The sequence below is a fragment of the Kwoniella dendrophila genome, chromosome 10 (genome assembly GCF_036810415.1).
Source record: "Kwoniella dendrophila CBS 6074 chromosome 10, complete sequence".
NCBI classification, from domain to species: Eukaryota; Fungi; Basidiomycota; class Tremellomycetes; order Tremellales; family Cryptococcaceae; genus Kwoniella; species Kwoniella dendrophila.
Window position 1 is genome coordinate 431,435 of NC_089485.1, and position 20,203 is coordinate 451,637.

Genomic DNA, 20,203 nt, shown 5'->3' on the forward strand with positions numbered 1-20,203 from the left:
AGTATCTTCTGTAATTTCCTTTATTATCCTGATATAGCTTTCATCTAGCTATCACAAGTCCCCTTTTTACTTTTCGCTTCTCGAAATTATCCAGATTAACGTCACATAATGACTTCACGAATCAATAACAAAAGACCTTTATCATCAATCACTTCTTTTACAACAGATGAATACCACAGTACCAACTCCGGTATAAGTTCCTTACGACCAAAACAGTCATACCTACAACCTCATTCTCGACCTCTTCATAGTCCAAATTTCCAACATCCCTTGACACAATCTGCATCGCTACACCCAGATCAAAGGAAGTTGTTGAATCAGAGTAATGATCCTTCCTTGTCACCTTTTACTCATAATCCCTTATCATATCCGCCACCTGGTGCTATAACTTCGACAACTATAGTTACCACTCCTACTTCAGCCACTTTCTCCAATTTCCCTCCCGGTCACTTGAAGAAACCTCAGAACACCCAAGTACCACAACCTCCACAGCCTCAACAGAGAGAAATCAAGTTCATATTTGAAACCGGTAGGAAAGAACCGAAAATTCGAAAAACTAAAACTAAAGACGCTAATAACCAGAAGACTAGCGAACTGGTTACCAGGAAAGTTCTAGGCAATAAGACTGTCAAAGATCCTGTATGTATATCTTACCCGGAGCTTTCACCCATTCGAAGCCAGAATATCATTCTTACGTTTGCTGATTCTAATTATTGCGTAAAAAATGATTCCCATAGAACGTATCTCGTAAACCCAAACCTTCACCTCTAAACCTGAAAAATACATCTAAATTACCTTTAATCGATACTAATATATCACAACATGTACCTTCACCGCCACTTACAGCTGGTTTATTCCCTTCGCATGATCTACCTATAGTATCAGATACCGCTTCTCCTCATGTTTCTCATCTTCATGGTCATAATCAGCGACGTCATAGTGGAATGATGATGGTCAACCAAGATTCTCCACTGAATAGTCCATTACGGATATCGATGCAACCTTTCAATATGTCATATCCAGATAAACATAGACATTCGTGGTGTGATACACTCCCACCCATAAATACTCCTCGATCTGCTACAGGTAATTTTGTTGACGGGTACGATGTTTCGCCACCTTTACCTATCAACGCGCCTATTCCTAGAGCACCGATTCAAGCATACACACCATTTTTTGAGGACTCCTTAGCGATTCCTGATGAACACTACGATGATAAAATGGATGGTGAACATGAAATGGATGTAGAATATCAGCATCATGTTACCGATAATGTAAATAATCCTCAAGAGGCGGTGATGGGATTAGGGTTAGATTTGGGTATAAGTAGAGGTTCAGATATAGTTAGACCTCAAGCTCCATCAAGAATCGAAAGAAAAGAAATGATGGATTTCGTACCTAGAAAACCATCATTGAATATGATGATGAGTAATGACCAAGACTACAATATGAATCCTGAGGAAGAAGAAATCACGAGTAGCCAACCTTTGACAACAAGGGGTCTAGGAATGTTAGGAATAAGTCTGTAAAGCCACTTCACGACGGATTATGGGAATAGCAACTTGATGTTTTTGATATGAAGTTGCGATAGAATGAAGTAGTAGAGTAGTAGTATTTTGTTAAACCACCTTACAGTAAAAGTAGATGACAAGTAATGAAGTATAATGTCAACGATAAATGCCAAATAATTGCTTCGGATTTGCGTGTTGATCGAGTACTCGCACATGACATCTAACCTAGGTGTGTTTCAGGAACGCTCTATAGGAGGTTTAGCTCCGGTTATATCATGTACTCTAGTACGAGTACTGTATCTGATTTGATCGGCGTTTCATAACGATTTAAGGGTGATGAGTGAAACTGACCGCCGGCCGGTTATATCGGTAGATCAATATACATATCGCATACGTAGTGCACGTGGGAGGGATAAGATTGGCTTGTAAGAAGTGTTAAGTTAAAGGATTCATGCTTAATATAAATTACAACAACAAAGACATATATAACCTTGAAATCAACAGGTGCATTAGTATAGCAAGCGATATCGTCAAAAGAACATTACCGTTCACATCAAGAAGCCAAACTAAAACGATCATATAGAACGCTCGTACAACAAGTGAAAAAGCTCAACGACTGGCTGCTAAATGTCAAATCAACTTTAGGTTAATGTTGTGTTCGACCCATCTTCACGGTAAGCAAGCATTGGGCGTTTCACTCTTTGTCCATCCCATCTGTACAATGAACGCTTTACCCTCGTCATGTCACTTCTGCTTCATTCACATCTATGTAATACTCTTCAAAGACTCCTCATTCGCTAAGTACCAATGGATACACTTCTTAGATCGCTTGGGAAGTCAGCCGATATGACCGGGAACCTTCGACCAGATACGATCACTCATTATGATATGATGAATGACGGCTACTGGAGTAGTTTCACTTCAGACTTTGATCACTATGAACTTGGACCTGCTATAGGTGAGTACATCAGCTCTTACATCTATTGCAGTACACGCTGATGATGTGTGCATCCTATCAGGTTTTGGAGCATCATCAACAGTTTACGAAGCGGTGTTCACACTACCATCCTCCATATATCCGGTAATAACAAACTCCACAACAAAGTCTGGCAATCCTGTGAATGAGTCAAGCAGGAAACCTAATTTATCAATAACAGTACCGTCTGCTATTGAAAATGGACATGAGAAAGAAAGGATATGTGCTATAAAAGTGTCTACTTCACATCCCGATGTCGAGCTATTGGGTAGGGAAATCAAGATGTTGAGCTTATGTAGACATCCCAATGTACTAAGGTAAGACTGTTTACTTTAGAGCAAATTTTTGACGAGACTCTTGTTAGCTAATTTTCAAGTCTAATTGTACAAAGGATATTAGCTACGTTCACTTTACCTCCAGACAATCATAGAATATGTTTGGTCACACCTTTTATACCTGGGGGATCATTAGCTGGAATATTGAGTTGGAGGTCGAGGTTGAATACTACACCTAAAACACATCATTTCCCATCTTTTCGTATAGGTAATCGTAAACGTAAAGACGACGACGATGACTTAGACGAAGATTCAAATAAAGGTAGATTAGATGAAGAAGAAATCAAATGTGTTACTAAACAGGTATTAGAGGGACTTGGCTATTTACATCAAAATGGATTCTTGCATGTACGTTTTTCCATCCATTCTTTTTCTTTGCTTTGGAGTGGCATATATTTGATGAATTGGATGATACTGATTGGAAGTATGTCGTGTATAGAGAGATATCAAAGCGGGAAATCTCCTGATAGACGAAGATGGTACGATCCTATTAGCGGATTTTGGTGTTGGAGGTGACTTGAATACTCCACCTTCCCCTGGCAGAACTCGTAAAATTAGATTAGCTGTAGATGAATTGAGATTTAACGATACATCAACTTCGAATATACCTCAAAATGGATATGGTCCTGGCAAAATCGATAAGAACGATTCAGCATTTATTGGGGGAGATGATCTGAAAAAGAAGAAAAGTTTCGTTGGTACTCCTAATTGGATGGCACCAGAAGTTATAATAGGCCAGAAATATGATCAAAGTGCCGATATATGGAGCTTAGGTATCACTTTGTTAGAATTAGCACATGGATCTGTTCCGGGTGCTAAATATAAAACCAATAAAGCTTTATCGCGCATCATAACGGATCCGTCTCCTACGCTTGATAGGTCAATTGGAGGATATAGTAAATTGATGAAAGAGTTTGTCGATTTGTGTCTGAATAAGGATCCGGCTGCTAGGTGAGTCCAGTCTACAAATGATATAAAATGGTATAGAATAACTGTTCATCCCTCATTGTCACTATACATAGACCTTCGGCACAAGATCTTATGGGTCATCACTGGTTGAAAGGGGCGAAAAAGCATTCATTCTTGGCTCAAACGCTTTTAGGTAAGCTGAATATCAGTTAACGACTTCATCGTCAGCTAATCTTGTATTCCGTTGTTTCAGAAGATGTACCACCGCTTGCTCAGCGTCAAGAATTGCGTATGTGTACAACTCACTTGATCACCTATTGTCTGAATCTCACCGCATCTCCGGTTTAAGATACCTGAAAGTCTGTCTGCATGATGATGCTGATAAGATTGACTGCAGGTCGCGTACCCACTCAATCCTCGCTACTATCTCATACTTCATCGTGGGATTTCTCTAATACACCTAATCCATCTATGCCCTCTTCACCAATCAGAAATTCCTTACTCATACCTTCGGCACGATCACCATCGATTTCTTCCAACTTAGAATACTTCAACACGGTGGGAAGAACACATTCACGCAATTCATCATTTTCATTACATGGTGATGGTCTACCACCAAGTCCTAGAGTATCATTAAAACATTGGGCAGAGAAGACATATGATGAAAGTAGTCTAAGTCTGAGGATATCCAATAGTGAAAGAGGGAAAAGAAGAAGTTTAGTAGGAGCTGGATTGAGAAGAGGTAAAAGTACTAATTTTGATTCACGTAATCAATCTCCTGTTCCCTCGAATAGGGATAGAGATCAAATAAATATGTCATCTTCAAGTCTGAACAAAATTGATAATCTCATCAATAGTGAAATACATAGTCAACAGCAACCTATTCTAGGATTAATGAGTCCAGTAATGGAAGTTAGTAAATCGAAGGACAAAGATGGTGATATACCTGAATTGAATGGCATGACTGGATTAGGTATCTCTAATACTGGCTTGGATACGCGTCAGCAACATTGTGTGGAAAGCGGTTTATCGGAGAGTCCTGAAGATATACTAGATCTAGGTAGACCATTAGAAATTACTCCCAAGATTTCTCAAAGACAGAAAATGTCAGTCAACCAAAATACTGATAATATAGAAGATTTGGTTGAAGGGATGGAAGTGGGTGACCATCATCGAAAAAAGCTTGAAAATGAGTCTCAAGCAGATTCAAGTGCTGAATTCCATCAGAATGGCACATCGAGCTTCAAAATTGAATCGCAGGCTAATACGCCAATAATACGGGAACCTAATTCATCCCAGGAAACCTCATCAAAGACGGACGAAAGATCTGCAGAGAATGAAGGCTCGCTAACAAGAACATCACCCAACAATGAGAAACCACCCATCCAGCCAAAATTGGACAAGGAGAAAGAAAAGAAATATTGGTTAGGCAGAAGAAGCAGTATGAAGAAGTCTGAAGTTAAACCTATAATATCGAACCTCACCACACAAAGTGGATTAATTGAAAAGGTCGATGGTGGTCATGCGATGGGTAAAACAAATAGTTGGCAAGGTGTTTTAGGAAGAGTTACAGGTAAAATACGTGAGTCTCTCTTTGGTGATCCCCTAATCTTGATACTTTCAGAAGAATCCTATATCTAACGGTACCTGCGCATTAGATAAACGGTGATGCCCCTCTCAGCGGTTTTAATAAAATAATTTCAAACATCGAATAGAATAATGCCCCATCGATTTTCCCTACCAATCATTCTGCTGGTGTTTTAACACTTTGCCAGTGTTTCCCATATACCTTGCCTCAAATAAATGGATATACCCCTTAGAATGGTATTCACCAATTCGATATGTTGTAGCCTTAATCTCTGACTGAATAACGACTCTTATGACTCTTACATTTGAAGATCGAATGAATAATGCATTTATTATAGACATAACTCTTAATGCGAAAACAAACCAACACAACCCGAAGCGAAAGTCGGTCGTAGTCGTAAGCCTCGATATATTACGTCTTTTACGTCTTTTTGCATTTTTTTTTTCGATTACTTATACTGTATATCTATTTCTACAATGTATTGTGGACTGTGCTACTGTTCTAAGCGCTTACCGGTTTGGGAATTGTAGTAGCGAATCGGTTGTATGATAGCTAATTACGCTGAGATAGGTTCACAGAGTTAATGATAAAGGTGTTGGGAGAGTGAAATATACATATGGTACGAGGGGTTTTGATAGTTTTACTGTTGTGTTGGTGATATCTTTTAAAAAAGTAGAGGAAATTAGTACAGTCATCCAAACAAATCTCGAGAAAAGATTAATCACACATCGGTACTTACAAGAATTACACCATCACCTCTAACAAATAACATTTCTAAATTACGTCTATCTACCTACAATAAACAATAAATGTTTTAGTTACAGAAGACAAGGTCGTGAGTTGAAGAATCTCACTGCAGGAGGTAATGGATTTCCATCTTCTGTAACATCAACAATATGTATAGTTTCTTCAACTTGCGATAAAACTACATTCATATGTGCGTCGTATGCCTATAAGTTGTTAGAATAGTTAATTAGCTATGCTGATCTGTCTATCACTTTGATATTAAAGAGGCAGAATGAAATCTCACATGAAGTACACCTGTTATCGTTCTATCACCACGAAGCTTTATGAATACTCGTCTATGTTGTATGATCGAAACACAATTCTTTATAAGTATGTCAAGAATCAGGAAAACAAAAAAAGATAATCATTACTCACTCCCCTAAAGAAAGTTTCACCAAATCCAATGGTTCTGAAATACCTGAACTTGTAGCGTCGTCCATCTTTGAAAGCTTTGATTTGTTTGATGCAGATAACGCGTATGAGTAGTATACTATCTATACGATACTCAAAAGAGGTGTAATTAGTGGATGAGGAAGGCAGATAGAGCAACATTCAAGATGCTGAAGAAAGTGTAAGATGGTTACGTAATCAGGCATCCAAAATACGGAGTAAGAGGAAAACTCCGCGTTCACTCTCAATATTAATTATAACCTTGAACGCGTCGAACAAGGTGGTTTACCTCATCTTTGGTTATGTTCAAACATCACAGATCCCAGCGGCAAAGATAAAAGATAAAATCAATACTATAAAAACAATAACAAAGACTCATACAGAACAATCAACTAATTCATCTTGGAATATCTATCGGCGATCATCTGTAATATAGTACCCAACTGAACAACAACAACACCATCTGTCAATCACCTAATCACGTTTCAGTTCATTCTCACCAAAACAAGCAAGATCCAAGCTCAAAAGTTCGATCAATAGGTTTAAATCGTTATTGTTTATAGATCAAATACTTTCATGTCCAGGTACGCGACTTTGGATTGATCATCGTTTGATTGAACCCTCCTTTGGGGTACATATATAATTATAAGCTAACTATTTTAATACCTCATTACATAAATAACATAGGCGAAGAGAAGCAGCAGAATTAGCTCGTGTTTTAGAATTATCAACACAGCAAGCAAATAGTTTGATTGAAGATCCACCTAGGAGAAGATATAATTTAGATTCAAGTTCAGGTAATACAAGTCAGAATCAAACTCAGACTCAAGATTCCAAAGATATGGAATTAAGACCTTATATACCTTCAACAAATGATCATCAAGATAGTAGTATACATACAGGTATAGGATCTTCTTATGCTTTACCACCTCAATTAGGTACTATAAGACCTGAAGATATAATGAGACCCCCAAGTCATAACAATAATAACAACGGAAGTTCAAGTGGAAGTGGAAGAGATAGTGTTCAAGGTAGCTCATCTGGTAATAGTACGAATGGGAAAAATATATCTTGTAAGCTACCTGCTTGTTGTTTTCAATTCGGATATGTAGCTTACTTTGATCTCTGTGAATCATTCAGCGGGATACAATACATCGATACAATCGTTTCCATCAACTTCCGTTAATCATCCTCAGGCCATAGTCCGAGCTACGAACAGCGGCTCACACCAACCTACCTCTTCTGGAAATAGCAGTAATCCACTTATACCTACATCATTTGCAAATCGTAAACAACCCAATTCATCAAACCCCATCCCTAGTCCTATTTGGTCATCTCCTTATCCTCCTATCGGTCAAACTCTTGGTTCTGTTCCATCTCATATTAGTAGTACAGAATTATCAAGTAATAGACCTTTATTTTCCTCTACGCAAGGATCAGGTATACCACCAATAACACCAGATCAACCTAGACCTATTGTGCTGAAACAATACGGTAAAAACCAAACATCACAAAATTCAACTACAACTTCATCTCAGAAAAATTTACAAAAAAACCAACCTATATTTTTATCTTCTTCACCACCTTCTGAATCATCTACCCATTCACCTCTACGTCGTAAAAGCAATTCACCGGCCAAAAAACGACAAAACGTTGTAATTACAGATGATGATGAAACGGAAGAAGAAGAGTTCTTGGAATATCGTACGCCTATTGCTGCAATATCAACAACAACTGTTCCTACACCTAAATCCAGAGTTGAAGTAGTTTTACCTTCATCAAGACCAGCTTCAGTAAACAAAAATCGAGTCGACGATGCTTCGATAGAAACAAGTACGAATGGCGAAAACGGACAAAATCCACGAAACAGTGGTAACGGTAGACGACATTCACCTGATCCTTTAGATAGTCTAATGGGAAGTGGTAATACTCCGTCCAAGAAAGGTCACCAAACCGATAATCCAAGTCAACTCGTACCTCAACCTTCCTCTTCAGCTATAACGAACGCATCAAATAATCATGATATACCGACAGGTAGCTCAAGAAGAGCTTCAAGTAGAGTAGCAGATAATAAAGCGAAGGCGGATGCTGATAAAGAGGAACGAAGTCGGAAACGTAGAGAGGAAAAAGCCAGAAAGGATAAAATACAGGAAGAAGCTAAGAATCTGAATCAACTTGAGGATGTAGACAATCATGAAACTAGATCAAAATCAAAATCGCCAATCAAGTCGAAACCACCAAGAATAATATTGAAGACTAAACCAAGTATGGAGAAAAATGAAATAGGATCAATATCCGAACCAATTGAAATCGATGATTCGTTAAATGACACACCGCCTAAACCCATCTCCATGCCTCAACCGCAACCGCAACAGCAGTTAGAGCCAAAATCCAAAGGCAAAAAAAGGAAATCTGATTTAAGTGAAATACCTGATTATGATGCAGAATCAGATGACGATTTCAACCCTTCCAAGAGTGCAAAGGGGAAAAAGGCTAAAAACTCGAAAAAGGAACCTGCGCTAAAGAAAGGTAAAGGAGCGACAACGAAGAAAGCAGTACCACAACCTACACCTGAACCAGAGCCTGAGCCTAAGATTCAGCCTGAGCCGGAACCTGACGCTGCCCTTCAAGCCGCAGAAAAGCCTGCAAAGGAGAAGGAAGTGGAAGAACCTGTAGAAGAGGAGAAAGCAGAGGAGGTCGAAGAGAAGGAGGTAAGTCTATCCTGACACCATCATCAATGTATATGCACATGTTGATGAAGTGCATTATTATAGCCTTCTATATCACTTTCTCCACCACCTCCTGTCCCGGCGAAATCGCTATCTCCTGTTAGACCACCACTACGCGCTACGTCAAGTAACGTCTCCACTCCTTCAACCTCATCTATGAGTCATCGACCATCACCTGGACCATATACCAAAGAAGGTACGCCTTCTGCACCTGGAGGTATTAAATGGAAAGCTCGTGAGTTGTCCATTTTTAAGGAACTTTCGAATGTGAATTCTTACTAAATTACACGTTGTCATCATTGTTAATGTCATTATAGCACGTAACGATTTGAATACGGTATTAGCTAAATTTGGAGGAGCTAAAAGATCAGGATTAACCAAAAAATTAAAGATAATACCATTACATTCCAAAATCGGTCCACCTGTAAAAGCATTACCGCCTCCACCTAAAAAACCAGAAAAGAAGAAAGCTGTAGACGATGATGATGATGATGATGACGATGATGATAATTATAGTGAAGATGAAAATGGAAATAGAAAGAAAAAGGTTGATCCGAAGAAGACTTTGGAATGGTTAATGATGGAAGATTAGTACATCGACGAAGGGTTGAATCGCATATCTATTGTATATATAGTTCTTGGTTATTTCTTGGATATATGTCATGAATACTGTTTGTAGAGTTGTATTTCACATGAATTAAAGCATTTTGTATCAGCGAAAACCGTTGGAGTTTGCACAAATATACCATTAAGCAACATTGCGCTTCCTGATCGAAGCTTTTTCAGTGTATCCAATCGCTGTCTCACGTCAAGATTTGCCGTTAACGTGAGTTACACTATTATCTATTCTAGTATGCATTGAAGTACATATGAGTACTACAACAACAGAATTTGTTGAAATGATCCAAATCACTCATCCCATCTTATCTTTTTTAATCCTCTTCTTCACCTTCATTTAATCTAACAACCTCAATGTCAACAATTACTTTAACTTTTGGATCTTTTTTAAGTGAAACGATTAAAGGCCATGTAGATAATTCTTTTATTCTTGAACCATCTTTTTCATTTAACCAATTAACTTCAATTTCATTTATTGGTGATATTTGGAAGTCAGATTCTAATCTAGATTTAATTTCTGATAAAGTTAATGAACCATGTAAAGTTGAATAATTTTTATTTATTGTTCTTCTTTTAAATTCTAATTTTGATGGTATTAAATGTAATTGATTAATTAAATTTTGTTTTAATAATAATTCATCTACTAATTCCTCTTCTTCTACTCCTACCGAAGATGAACCATTATAGTATCCTCGAGGATTAGCATTTGGCGATTCAATCAACAGATCTGTTATTCTTCTTTTATCTGCTTCCTATTTCAAATTTTATAAAAGTATAATTATTATTTATTTAGTTTGATTTCATGTAATAGATATGATATATATTACCAAAAACAACTCACTGTAGCTCTGTAAATTTGCCTTTGACTATTATCTTTAAATGGAACAAATCTAGCTTTTCTAGTGGGAACTAAATCATTTCTTGCTCTACCTGGTGCAACGAATAAACGATCGACTAAAAAGGTTTACATAAGGGGTAAAAGTATTATCAATCAGTACTACATATATACAAGTTAGGTCTCTCGATGAAGCCTTATTCCTTTTTTTGGTTTTGCTAAGAACTTTGATTCTTTGCCTAATCTCATGCTGACCAGTTCGGAATTTCTTTATCAAGTCAAACTCACATGTTCTACCTAATCCTGGTACATCTTGTAAAAGTTCCACAAAAGTTTCTCTTCTTGCTGCTGATGGCGCTGTGGTCTTTAAAAGCGGAATATATTATTATATTAGCCATAAGGATTTCAATATTTTTATTATTGAAAGGTTAACTAACTGAAAAAGACCGCGAAGATAATTCCACACTTGATTTGAGTATTATTCTAGAACTTGAAGCGTACATCTTTGTTTAAATCTTCTAATGGATTGCTTGATATCCGTCTACAAATGTTGCACTGAGTTTGAACTGAGTATGCGAAGTAAAGATGATAGAACTACTTTGACGATATTATAATTCATGGTTGTGCTTTCCTCTATCTACTACGCTACTCTCGAAAGTCAAAGGGAAAAACCCAGATCACGTGATTACGATATTTCAACTTGGTAATATATTGGAAATTAATAAACGTTGATGATATGGTAAGAGAACAAATTGCAGATGATTTATTTTTGTTTACTTCTGTTTTGACTGTTTCAAATATCATATGGAACACAACATATGGCTAAAAATGGATAGAGGAGCAGCCAGAAGTAAGAAACGAGCTTCCAAAGCTCAACAAGCCCAAGCTCAAACCCAAATTGAACAAACCCCACAAGCTGGACCATCTAAATCTTCTGAACCTACACAAGATCAACGAGGTAAAGATGGACGACCCATGCATAAAGAAAAATCAAAAAGACCTGAAAGACCAGCTAGAGAAATACAATCGAAAGATCCAAGTCTATATGTACCTAAAGCAATACGTACATCAGCAGCATTAATATATTCCAAAACACCTTTTGATGTAAATTCACCGCCTTCACCAGAAACTTTAGCTAATGTAAGAAGATTAGATTTGAGCGGTAGTGATATTAAAGATGTATCGTGGATTAAAGATGCTCCTGGTATAACTTGGTTGAGTTTGAATGGATGTAAGATCGAAAATGGTTGGAAAGAGGTCGGTGAATTAAAGGAATTGACTGGTAAGTCTTTGGCTAAAAAGGATGGTCTATCCATTACAATGTCGAATCGAATGAAAAGATATATATATATAGCTAATACTTGGCTTGCTTGATGATTCTTCGTTTAGTGCTTAATATCAACGGATGTGGATTAACACAATTACCCAAAGAATTGAAAAATCTAAGTAATTTAAAAGCTTTAGTAGCTATGAATAATGAATGGTCTGAATTAGATGATGATGTTGTTGGGGGTTGGAAAGATTTGAATTCGTTGAGTGAGTTTTCAGTCTGACTATATATATAGATATATATATATATATATTTCTATATCATTTCTCGATCCAGTCTTTTTCTTATCTCGTATGATGGAAATCTCAAGTGCTAAATCAATTTTGATTTTCATTTTTTTTTTAGTTATATCTCATTCACCAAACTTAATATCATTACCTAAATCATTAACTAGTTTATATAATTTATCAAAATTAACATTTTCACATTGTTCAAAATTATCTAATAAATCATTAGATGAAATTGATTTAACAAATTTACCTTTATTAAGAGATATAAAATTAAATAATTTACCTTTATTAACTAATTTACCTAAACATATATGTGATTGGGGTAAAGGTAATTTAAATTTAGCAACTTCTTTAAATAAATCCAATAACAATAATAACAATAAAAAAGTAGATAATGAGGATAATAGTAGTGATGATGATGATGATGATGATAATGATAAATCGAAAAGTAGGCACCAACAACAACAACAACCGATTAACAATAAATATGGTGATGGATTAGAAGTTTTAGATTTAGGTAATTGTTCTTTAGATTCTAATATTTTGATTAACATATTTGGTATATCCAGTATAAATGGAACTGGGAATAACAATAATCAACCTAAATTAACTTCAAAATCAATTAAATGGTTAAATTTAAGATCACTATCATTACATTCAAATCCATTAACCATAACAATACCAAATTATATTGAATTATTAAAAAATGAAATAACATCTACAACGAATTTACCAAATTTACAAATTATCGATTCAAAAAGAATTATAGAAAGAAAGAAAAAAGGTGAAATTTCAGAAAGTAAATATGAAAAGAGACGTAGAGAAAATAAAGAAAAGAAAATGAAACCTTCTGGATCGAATGTCAGTGGTACTTCAATCAAAATGAGAAAATGGGGTAATGATGATGATAAGGGCAGTGATGATGATAATGAAGATGGAGTTATTGATAATGAGGATATCGATATGGATAATTCAGATGATGATGATGATGATGATGATGATGATAAACATGTTATAGCAAAGAAGAAAGATGATAGAGATCATAAGAAAAAGAAGATTGTACATAAAGAGAAATCAATAACATCGACATCATCAACATCAAAGAAAAGAAAACATAATGATCGACCACCAAATGAAGAATCTGAAAATATTGCTGTAGCTGAACAAGATCACAAAAAACGTAAACGATCAAGACCAACTAAACCACCAACCAAACATTCCTCCTCATCTGTACCTCCACCTCCATCAAATAACAAACCAATAATAGACGTAACAGATTCCAAACAAATATCACATATACAAGATGATCAAAGAGAAAAGAAAAAGAAAGCTAAGTCTAAAGATCAAGGAGGTGAAATGAATATAAACAAAAATGGTAATAATCAAAGAGATGCAGTTGTAAGTTTAATTGAAATTAATGAAAAAGGTCAAGAAATTCAATTAAATTCAAAACAAAAGAAAAAATTGAAAGAAAAATTAAAGAAACAAAATGCTTCTAATTCTAATACTAATACCGGCGGCGGTACTGCTATTAATGGGGCTACTACAACAGCTGCAAGTGGTGGAGGTATTGATTTAAGACAAATGTTTGAACAACCAATTGTAAAGTCTATTAGTAAAAACAATGATGGTAATTATGATGATAATGGTTTAGGATTAGGTTTAGGATTAGGTTTAGGTTTAGGTGGATGGTAGTTGGTAGTTGTGAAGCGAAATTATATATTTTATATTCTATATTTGATCGCTTGAATACACAAAGTCTATTCAGTTCACATTAGTAGTAATTGTAGATACTGTACAATTTACATGTATGCATACATTTGTTATATTTTATGTATATTTATCTCTGTATAGGTTACTTAAACACTTTATATATCTTTTTGTATACTTTTTCTTCTATTTCCGCAAACCACTTCGTTGCCCTATCTAAGGGTTATTGTAAACCTTTCACAAATCGTTAAAAAATTTTACGTATAGTCAGTCTACTTGTAAGTTGGTAATCTATCTAACATATATTTATCTAAAGTTGACTGTTCAAAAGAAACACTGTTTTCACTCATTACTTCCATATTCGGATTTATATCCTTCTTCCCTTCAATCTGGCCAATTCCACATGACAGGCGAAGGCAATTTCAACATGAAAATGAGGCTTCACTTTTCGACATTTTTTGCCTTGTTCTTCAAATGTATTTTATTGATCTCATATCTGCTTTTCGTTGTTTTCTTTTCTTGACCTGGGTCAACTACTGCGATTGATTGAACAGGTGGCTTTTGATTGCTTTTGCTTTTACTGTGTTCTATGTGTTCTGTTACACCGCAACCGCAACTTCCTTTTGTAGATTTCAAGTCCTTATTGAAACGATTGAGTGTGCTCGAGTAGATTATTAATTAGTTTAGATTTGTTAATGTTTAGTTTCTGCGCTGATTGCGCTATGACGGTGTCACTGGACGGTAGGTGATGTGACGATTGGAAATTCCGTTATTGAGGTTTAGTTGATACATTTATGAAGCTAGTGAGATCGTGAATCGTTGTCGTTGCCGAGGTATTATAAGGATAAACAATAGTGGGAAAGGAGAGATAAGATGCTGTTGTACAAGGTACTTATGTTAATCTGAAATGGCGGATTTGACTTGTGTACCATATCCTATTAAGCTTGAATAGGGTTCAAACTACTTATTCCTCTAGCAGCTCTTCTTTCTAAAGCTGCATTTACCCATCCTACCATATCCACTTCAGCATCTTTGTCAGCTACTAAGAATGGATGTTCTAATAATTGAGCATAGGTTGGACGTTGATTAGGATCTTTCAATAAACTGATTTGAGAAGTTGAAGCAAAGATCAGTATTTGTAAATCCATGCAATGTGATTGTGCTGATCTGAATAATAATAATAAAAGCATGATAGCATAATAGAAAAGGCACAACTCACCATTTAGCTACGAAATCATTCGCATCATCACTATATCCAGGTGGTAAAGTAGGTGCAGCACCATTGACAATAGCTTGTAGTTGAGCGAAAACGTTTGAATATGTTTCAGGCGGATAAGGATAACATCCTTTAGCTAATTCAATTATCGATAATCCAACAGACCATACATCTGATGATACTGTATATGTAGGATTTTGGTTTGCCGTTTCAGACTTGATTCGTTCAGGCTATTTATCATTTACTTTCGTCAGCTCAATCGAGCAACACGAAAAAAGAAAAAAAAAATCATGCTTACAGCCATATAACTCTGACAACCAATATTTGTCTTGGCTAAACTCTTTTCTAATTGACCTGATACACCGAAATCACATAATTTCACTTCTCCTTTTTTGTTTATAAGTACGTTTGTCGGTTTGACGTCTAGTGAAGGACATAAAATCAGCATTTGGGCTTCACCTCTGGTTTGACGGCTTTCTCTGAGTCGCCAAGCATCTGAAACACCTGTAACTTACCTCTGTGCATGATCTGCAATTCGTCCTTTAAGAATTTCAAACCTCTAATCATACCAGCGGTGATTCTTCTTAATACATCTTCAGGTACTCTTTCTTGTGCACTGCTTGTTGTACCATCTGTATTGCCATTTGTTGTTGCATCACCGTTTGTTTGAGGTTCGCCATCTTTTTGATCTTTTGCTAAAACTCCACCTCCAGTCAAAGTATCTAAAGAACCAGCATCCATGTATTCCATACAATAGTAAACACATGATTCAATTGTGAAAGCACCGAAAAATTCAACGATTTCAGGTGCTTTAGCTCGATGTAAAATATCTAATTCCATGATGATTCCATTTAATTTTGATTCATCTAATTCTAATCGAATTTCCTATTTTCAAATATAGCAGTAAAGAAGTTTAGCACAACCCTCATCAACGGTTGTATGCTGGATAACCTAAAACTGCTGACTCACCTTCATAGCCATTTTGACATTAGTTGGTCTATGGAATACTTTATGTACAGATCCATAATTTCCTTTACCTAATTCACCTAACACCTCAATTTCATCCATATTTATCTGGAAAGATGCACCGTCTTCAAATTCTACACCTTTGGCTGTAAGGACTGCTTTAGATGAGAATCTAAGAGAACCAGATGGGTCCCTGTAAGTTGTCGACAAGTCAGTATATCATTCCATCTTCGTGACCTGGCCAAAACAGACTGGTCTGGGATGATCTTGATGACGATATAGCAGCAAAATCATGAAACCTTCTTCACTTACATAATTGTTTTGAAATCACTGAATTTACTACTTTCTTCTTTTGGTGCACCTTTCATTCCACTTAAAGTTAGACCACCTGGTGGACCCATTCTTCTACCTGCTACACCTGCACCACTACGTCCTATACCAGCAGGTGAACTTGCACCCATACCCATCATACCTAAATTAGGTCTTGGTGGACCTGCACCTCCCCCTGCAGCTCTTCTAGCAGCTAAACCAAATGGGCCTGAATTTGGGCCTGCAGGTGGTGGTCCACCACCTCCTTGCGACTGCTGTTGTGGTCTTAAAGCTTGAGATCTTAATAAAGCCCCCATTGAAGTAGCATTGGGATCGGGTCCAATCCCTCCTCCACCGCTGGGTGAAGCTGCTCCTCCAGGTGGTCCCTGTCTTGAAGCGGCGATCTACGAGCGAAAAAGGAAGATCATAGCATGTTAGCGATATCCCCTATGTCTCTGTCGTATATTTACCCCAAATCGAAGCCTATCCTACTCACTTTATCCATTTTAGCTTGTAAGGAGGGCAACATTTTAGTTTGCATTTGACTTCCACCTCTACCTGCTGCACCTCTCATACCCATTGGCATTGGCATACCACCTCTTGCTACACCTGGTCTTGCACCTGCAGCAGCTGCCGAAGGTCTTGGTACAGCAGGAGCAGAAGTTATACTTTGTGGAGGTGGTGGACGTGGTAAAGATGATACTGATGAAGGTGATTTTGATGAGTTTGCTGCATTTCCATTTACTTCTGCAGGTGGTGGATGAGCCGTCGTTGGTGCTGTTGGAGTAGGAATGGGACTTGCTTTTGCTGATTCAGAATTCTCATTTTCATCTTCATCTTTTGGTGAGGGTGGTCTAGGTGAAAAATCTCGAGTTATCACTGAAGGTGAATCATCAATTTTCAATGTATCCAACGTTGGTGGTGATGACATGATGAACGATTATTTGGTTGTTGGTGAAATTCTAGATGTAAAGAAGAAAGATATGAGTTTTGTAGAAGATGAGGTTGATTTAGTTTGACTGGTGTTTTAAGTGAAAAACTTTCTTCCCTTGATTGATAATCCGGTGATTGGGTTCGATTGAAGGGGTGATCCCAAGGAAGATAGTAACAAGGTTACGTCGGATACTTGAAAGGAAGGATGAGGGATGTTATGAGTGATCTAAGTGGAGAAAGGATAGTATACTTGATCTGTCTATCTAAAAGTAGTTTTACTCTCTGTTATATCTAGACTCTATCACTGGACTAAAGCTGTATAAATGTTTCCTTTGGAATCCTGTTGTAGCTGTTCTCTGTATATCACAGTATATGATGATGGTTGAGCAGGAGTTAATGAATCTACGAGAATATGATTTCTATGTCGAGTTTTGATTGATGATTGATGATTGACGATTGACGATTGATTAAAGCGGTACGTGCGCCAAGAGATGGAATTCTATTGCTGATTAATGACAAGATAACCTCTAATCTTGTAATTTTATCCGAATTGATCTACAATCTACAATCTACAATCTACAATCTGTGAGATGTGATTGATGGATAAGAGAAAAGATGCCGAAAACCCAAAAAGAGTATAAGGTGATGAGGTGATATTGATGACTAGCAGTAGTAAAATAAACACAAATTAAAAAGGTGATTAGACTTTCGATGGTGAATGCCATGCCAAAATGTAAATGTAAAAAGGGGCATACATATGTGTATATGTGTATGTGTGTCACATGTAAAAATACAAGCTAAAGGTGAAAAGGGATGACGATAGTACACTCACCGTAGACTTTGATTCGATTCAGGGTGATTTATTTAACTAGTACTAGTACGTAGTGCGGTCATACTGATAGGCGGTAACCTCCGATTACGCTAGGAATGTTCATAATAGTTGACATGATGCAGCTTAGACAAAGACGTCGGTTAGGTAACTTGTATTCAACTGAGAATATATGGATGTGTAAATCTGGACAGGAGTAGGATACCCACTATCATCAAGATAAATAAGCTGCGGGAACGGTATTGAAGAACCTTCAGGTATATCTCAAGAAAAGATCCACGAAACACCTTCAACAATTACCATGGCTACACCTCTTAAATCATATCTCGGCCGATCAATCGATCTCCTTAGACGAAGTACGGCAAAGGGTGAGTGTATTCAATAGTTGGGAATATATCTATATGTATAACGAATGACAATGCTGAATTCATCACCCTCATTGTTATAGTGGTACAAAGTGAACCAACACCAAAAGCCCTACCTTCAACGATATTTTCATTCGATTCATCAAATCCACCTATAGATAAAGTTGATCAATTCAGTTTAGGTTCAGATATTGAAGTTGGTGGATTATCAACATGTAATTTATCTTTAATACCTTTAAACTCTTCATCTTCTTCTTCATCTTCTTCTTTGGCATCAAAAACAAAAATGAATGAAGATGAAAATGAAGAAGAAGATACTATAAATTATTCACATATGGCATTTTATGGAAATTTATCAACAAAAATACCTTTAAATAAATTAGGTCAAATACGTACAGGTTATGCAGGATTTAGAAATATTTCAAAACCTACTTTATTTGGTCAAGATAATTGGGATTTAGAATTATATAGTCATTTAAAGATTAAAGTAGGTTATAGAGGTTGGCAAGGTTGGAGAAATAGATGGGTAGTAAATATTGGTATTGATGGTAGACCAAAGTGAGTCATAGTCAATTATATCATATATTCACTCTCTCATGAGGCAAAGTTCGTCGGTATCGGACAGAATAGCTAATACGATTCCTCATACTTCTTCCTCCTCATTCAGATCAGATGTATTTCAGCATAGATTAGAAATACCTTCTATGACAACATCTGGTATATCATCATCAAAAATACCACTTGATCCATTTTCCACACAAAATCCACCTATTCAATTTTCAACTTTACATTTACCTTTATCATCATTTGTTTTAATTAAAAAAGGTCAAATTTCAAATTCACCTATACCTTTAGAAAAATCTTTTATACGTACAATTGGATTTGCTTTATTAGGTAGAGATAGAGGTGATGATGGACCTTCTTTAACTTCATCTCAACAACAACAACAAATAAATACACCATCAATTTTAAAATCTTTCAATTTAGGTGGATGGGGTAAAACAAATCTAAATACTTTAAATAAAGATGATTTAGAAAATGATCATGAATTGAAAACTCTTTTACAAGAAGATCAAATTAATATAAATGATAATAATCAAACACAACCACAACCACCGCTAAATAGACAAAGTTCAGCAAGTCGTCCTAATACTAGTGGATATCACAGAATTGGTGCAACTGAAGCTTCTTCACCAACTACTATATCAGGTGAACAATCAAATTCTTCGCCGATTGGAATTGGAAATTCAAATGAACAAGAAGAAAGAGAAGGTTATTTCGAATTATGTATCAAAAGTGTGGAAGCCGTTAAATGGGATCCTGAGATGGATGGGATGGATGAACTAGGAGAAGTATGATTTGACAACAGATTACTAGACAATTTATATCAAGTAGAGGATATTAAACGATGTTACCCTTCAAATTCGATGTATGCATCTGGTAAGAAGACAATTGATATCCAATCCCGTAGTATAACATTCATGCTGTTCGATGTCACCTTCAAATACCCGTTTGGGATATTGAGTCGTCCACATCCAGTACGAAACATGATATTGAACGAATGGAGGTTTTCCATATGTTCTTTGATAACGACGAATGACATATAAAGCCAACTTCAGGATAAATGAGGAATCAAGA

General features: G+C 36.4%; 8 protein-coding genes across 8 annotated transcripts; 5 read left to right on the forward strand and 3 right to left on the reverse strand.

The window, feature by feature from the left end:
• Positions 1 to 108: 108 nt before the first annotated feature.
• L201_007129 (uncharacterized protein) lies at positions 109 to 1,529 on the forward strand (the record flags this gene model as incomplete). The annotated part of the gene is made up of 2 exons (XM_066222840.1): positions 109 to 639; positions 738 to 1,529. 2 exons carry the CDS (start codon positions 109 to 111, stop codon positions 1,527 to 1,529), a joined length of 1,323 nt encoding a protein of 440 aa, XP_066078937.1.
• Positions 1,530 to 2,357: 828 nt separating this feature from the next.
• On the forward strand, positions 2,358 to 5,372 carry L201_007130 (uncharacterized protein; the record flags this gene model as incomplete). The annotated part of the gene is made up of 7 exons (XM_066222841.1): positions 2,358 to 2,469; positions 2,531 to 2,804; positions 2,879 to 3,170; positions 3,262 to 3,773; positions 3,845 to 3,924; positions 3,985 to 4,020; positions 4,129 to 5,372. The coding sequence occupies 7 exons, from the start codon at positions 2,358 to 2,360 to the stop codon at positions 5,370 to 5,372; spliced, it is 2,550 nt and encodes an 849-aa protein (XP_066078938.1).
• Positions 5,373 to 5,959: 587 nt separating this feature from the next.
• L201_007131 (uncharacterized protein) lies at positions 5,960 to 6,545 on the reverse strand (the record flags this gene model as incomplete). The annotated part of the gene is made up of 5 exons (XM_066222842.1): positions 5,960 to 5,980; positions 6,059 to 6,112; positions 6,174 to 6,269; positions 6,350 to 6,401; positions 6,481 to 6,545. 5 exons carry the CDS (start codon positions 6,543 to 6,545, stop codon positions 5,960 to 5,962), a joined length of 288 nt encoding a protein of 95 aa, XP_066078939.1.
• A 526-nt stretch (positions 6,546 to 7,071) lies between these two features.
• L201_007132 (uncharacterized protein) lies at positions 7,072 to 9,816 on the forward strand (the record flags this gene model as incomplete). Its single annotated transcript, XM_066222843.1, has 5 exons — positions 7,072 to 7,079; positions 7,183 to 7,568; positions 7,636 to 9,206; positions 9,270 to 9,459; positions 9,542 to 9,816. 5 exons carry the CDS (start codon positions 7,072 to 7,074, stop codon positions 9,814 to 9,816), a joined length of 2,430 nt encoding a protein of 809 aa, XP_066078940.1.
• Positions 9,817 to 10,156: 340 nt separating this feature from the next.
• L201_007133 (uncharacterized protein) lies at positions 10,157 to 11,180 on the reverse strand (the record flags this gene model as incomplete). Its single annotated transcript, XM_066222844.1, has 4 exons — positions 10,157 to 10,594; positions 10,684 to 10,796; positions 10,966 to 11,041; positions 11,115 to 11,180. The coding sequence occupies 4 exons, from the start codon at positions 11,178 to 11,180 to the stop codon at positions 10,157 to 10,159; spliced, it is 693 nt and encodes a 230-aa protein (XP_066078941.1).
• Positions 11,181 to 11,505: 325 nt separating this feature from the next.
• On the forward strand, positions 11,506 to 13,932 carry L201_007134 (uncharacterized protein; the record flags this gene model as incomplete). Its single annotated transcript, XM_066222845.1, has 3 exons — positions 11,506 to 11,959; positions 12,067 to 12,213; positions 12,353 to 13,932. The coding sequence occupies 3 exons, from the start codon at positions 11,506 to 11,508 to the stop codon at positions 13,930 to 13,932; spliced, it is 2,181 nt and encodes a 726-aa protein (XP_066078942.1).
• A 953-nt stretch (positions 13,933 to 14,885) lies between these two features.
• On the reverse strand, positions 14,886 to 17,369 carry L201_007135 (uncharacterized protein; the record flags this gene model as incomplete). Its single annotated transcript, XM_066222846.1, has 7 exons — positions 14,886 to 15,051; positions 15,167 to 15,393; positions 15,462 to 15,586; positions 15,679 to 16,048; positions 16,133 to 16,322; positions 16,442 to 16,842; positions 16,935 to 17,369. The coding sequence occupies 7 exons, from the start codon at positions 17,367 to 17,369 to the stop codon at positions 14,886 to 14,888; spliced, it is 1,914 nt and encodes a 637-aa protein (XP_066078943.1).
• A 1,132-nt stretch (positions 17,370 to 18,501) lies between these two features.
• Positions 18,502 to 19,923, forward strand: L201_007136 (uncharacterized protein; the record flags this gene model as incomplete). Its single annotated transcript, XM_066222847.1, has 3 exons — positions 18,502 to 18,568; positions 18,649 to 19,123; positions 19,233 to 19,923. The coding sequence occupies 3 exons, from the start codon at positions 18,502 to 18,504 to the stop codon at positions 19,921 to 19,923; spliced, it is 1,233 nt and encodes a 410-aa protein (XP_066078944.1).
• Positions 19,924 to 20,203: the final 280 nt, after the last annotated feature.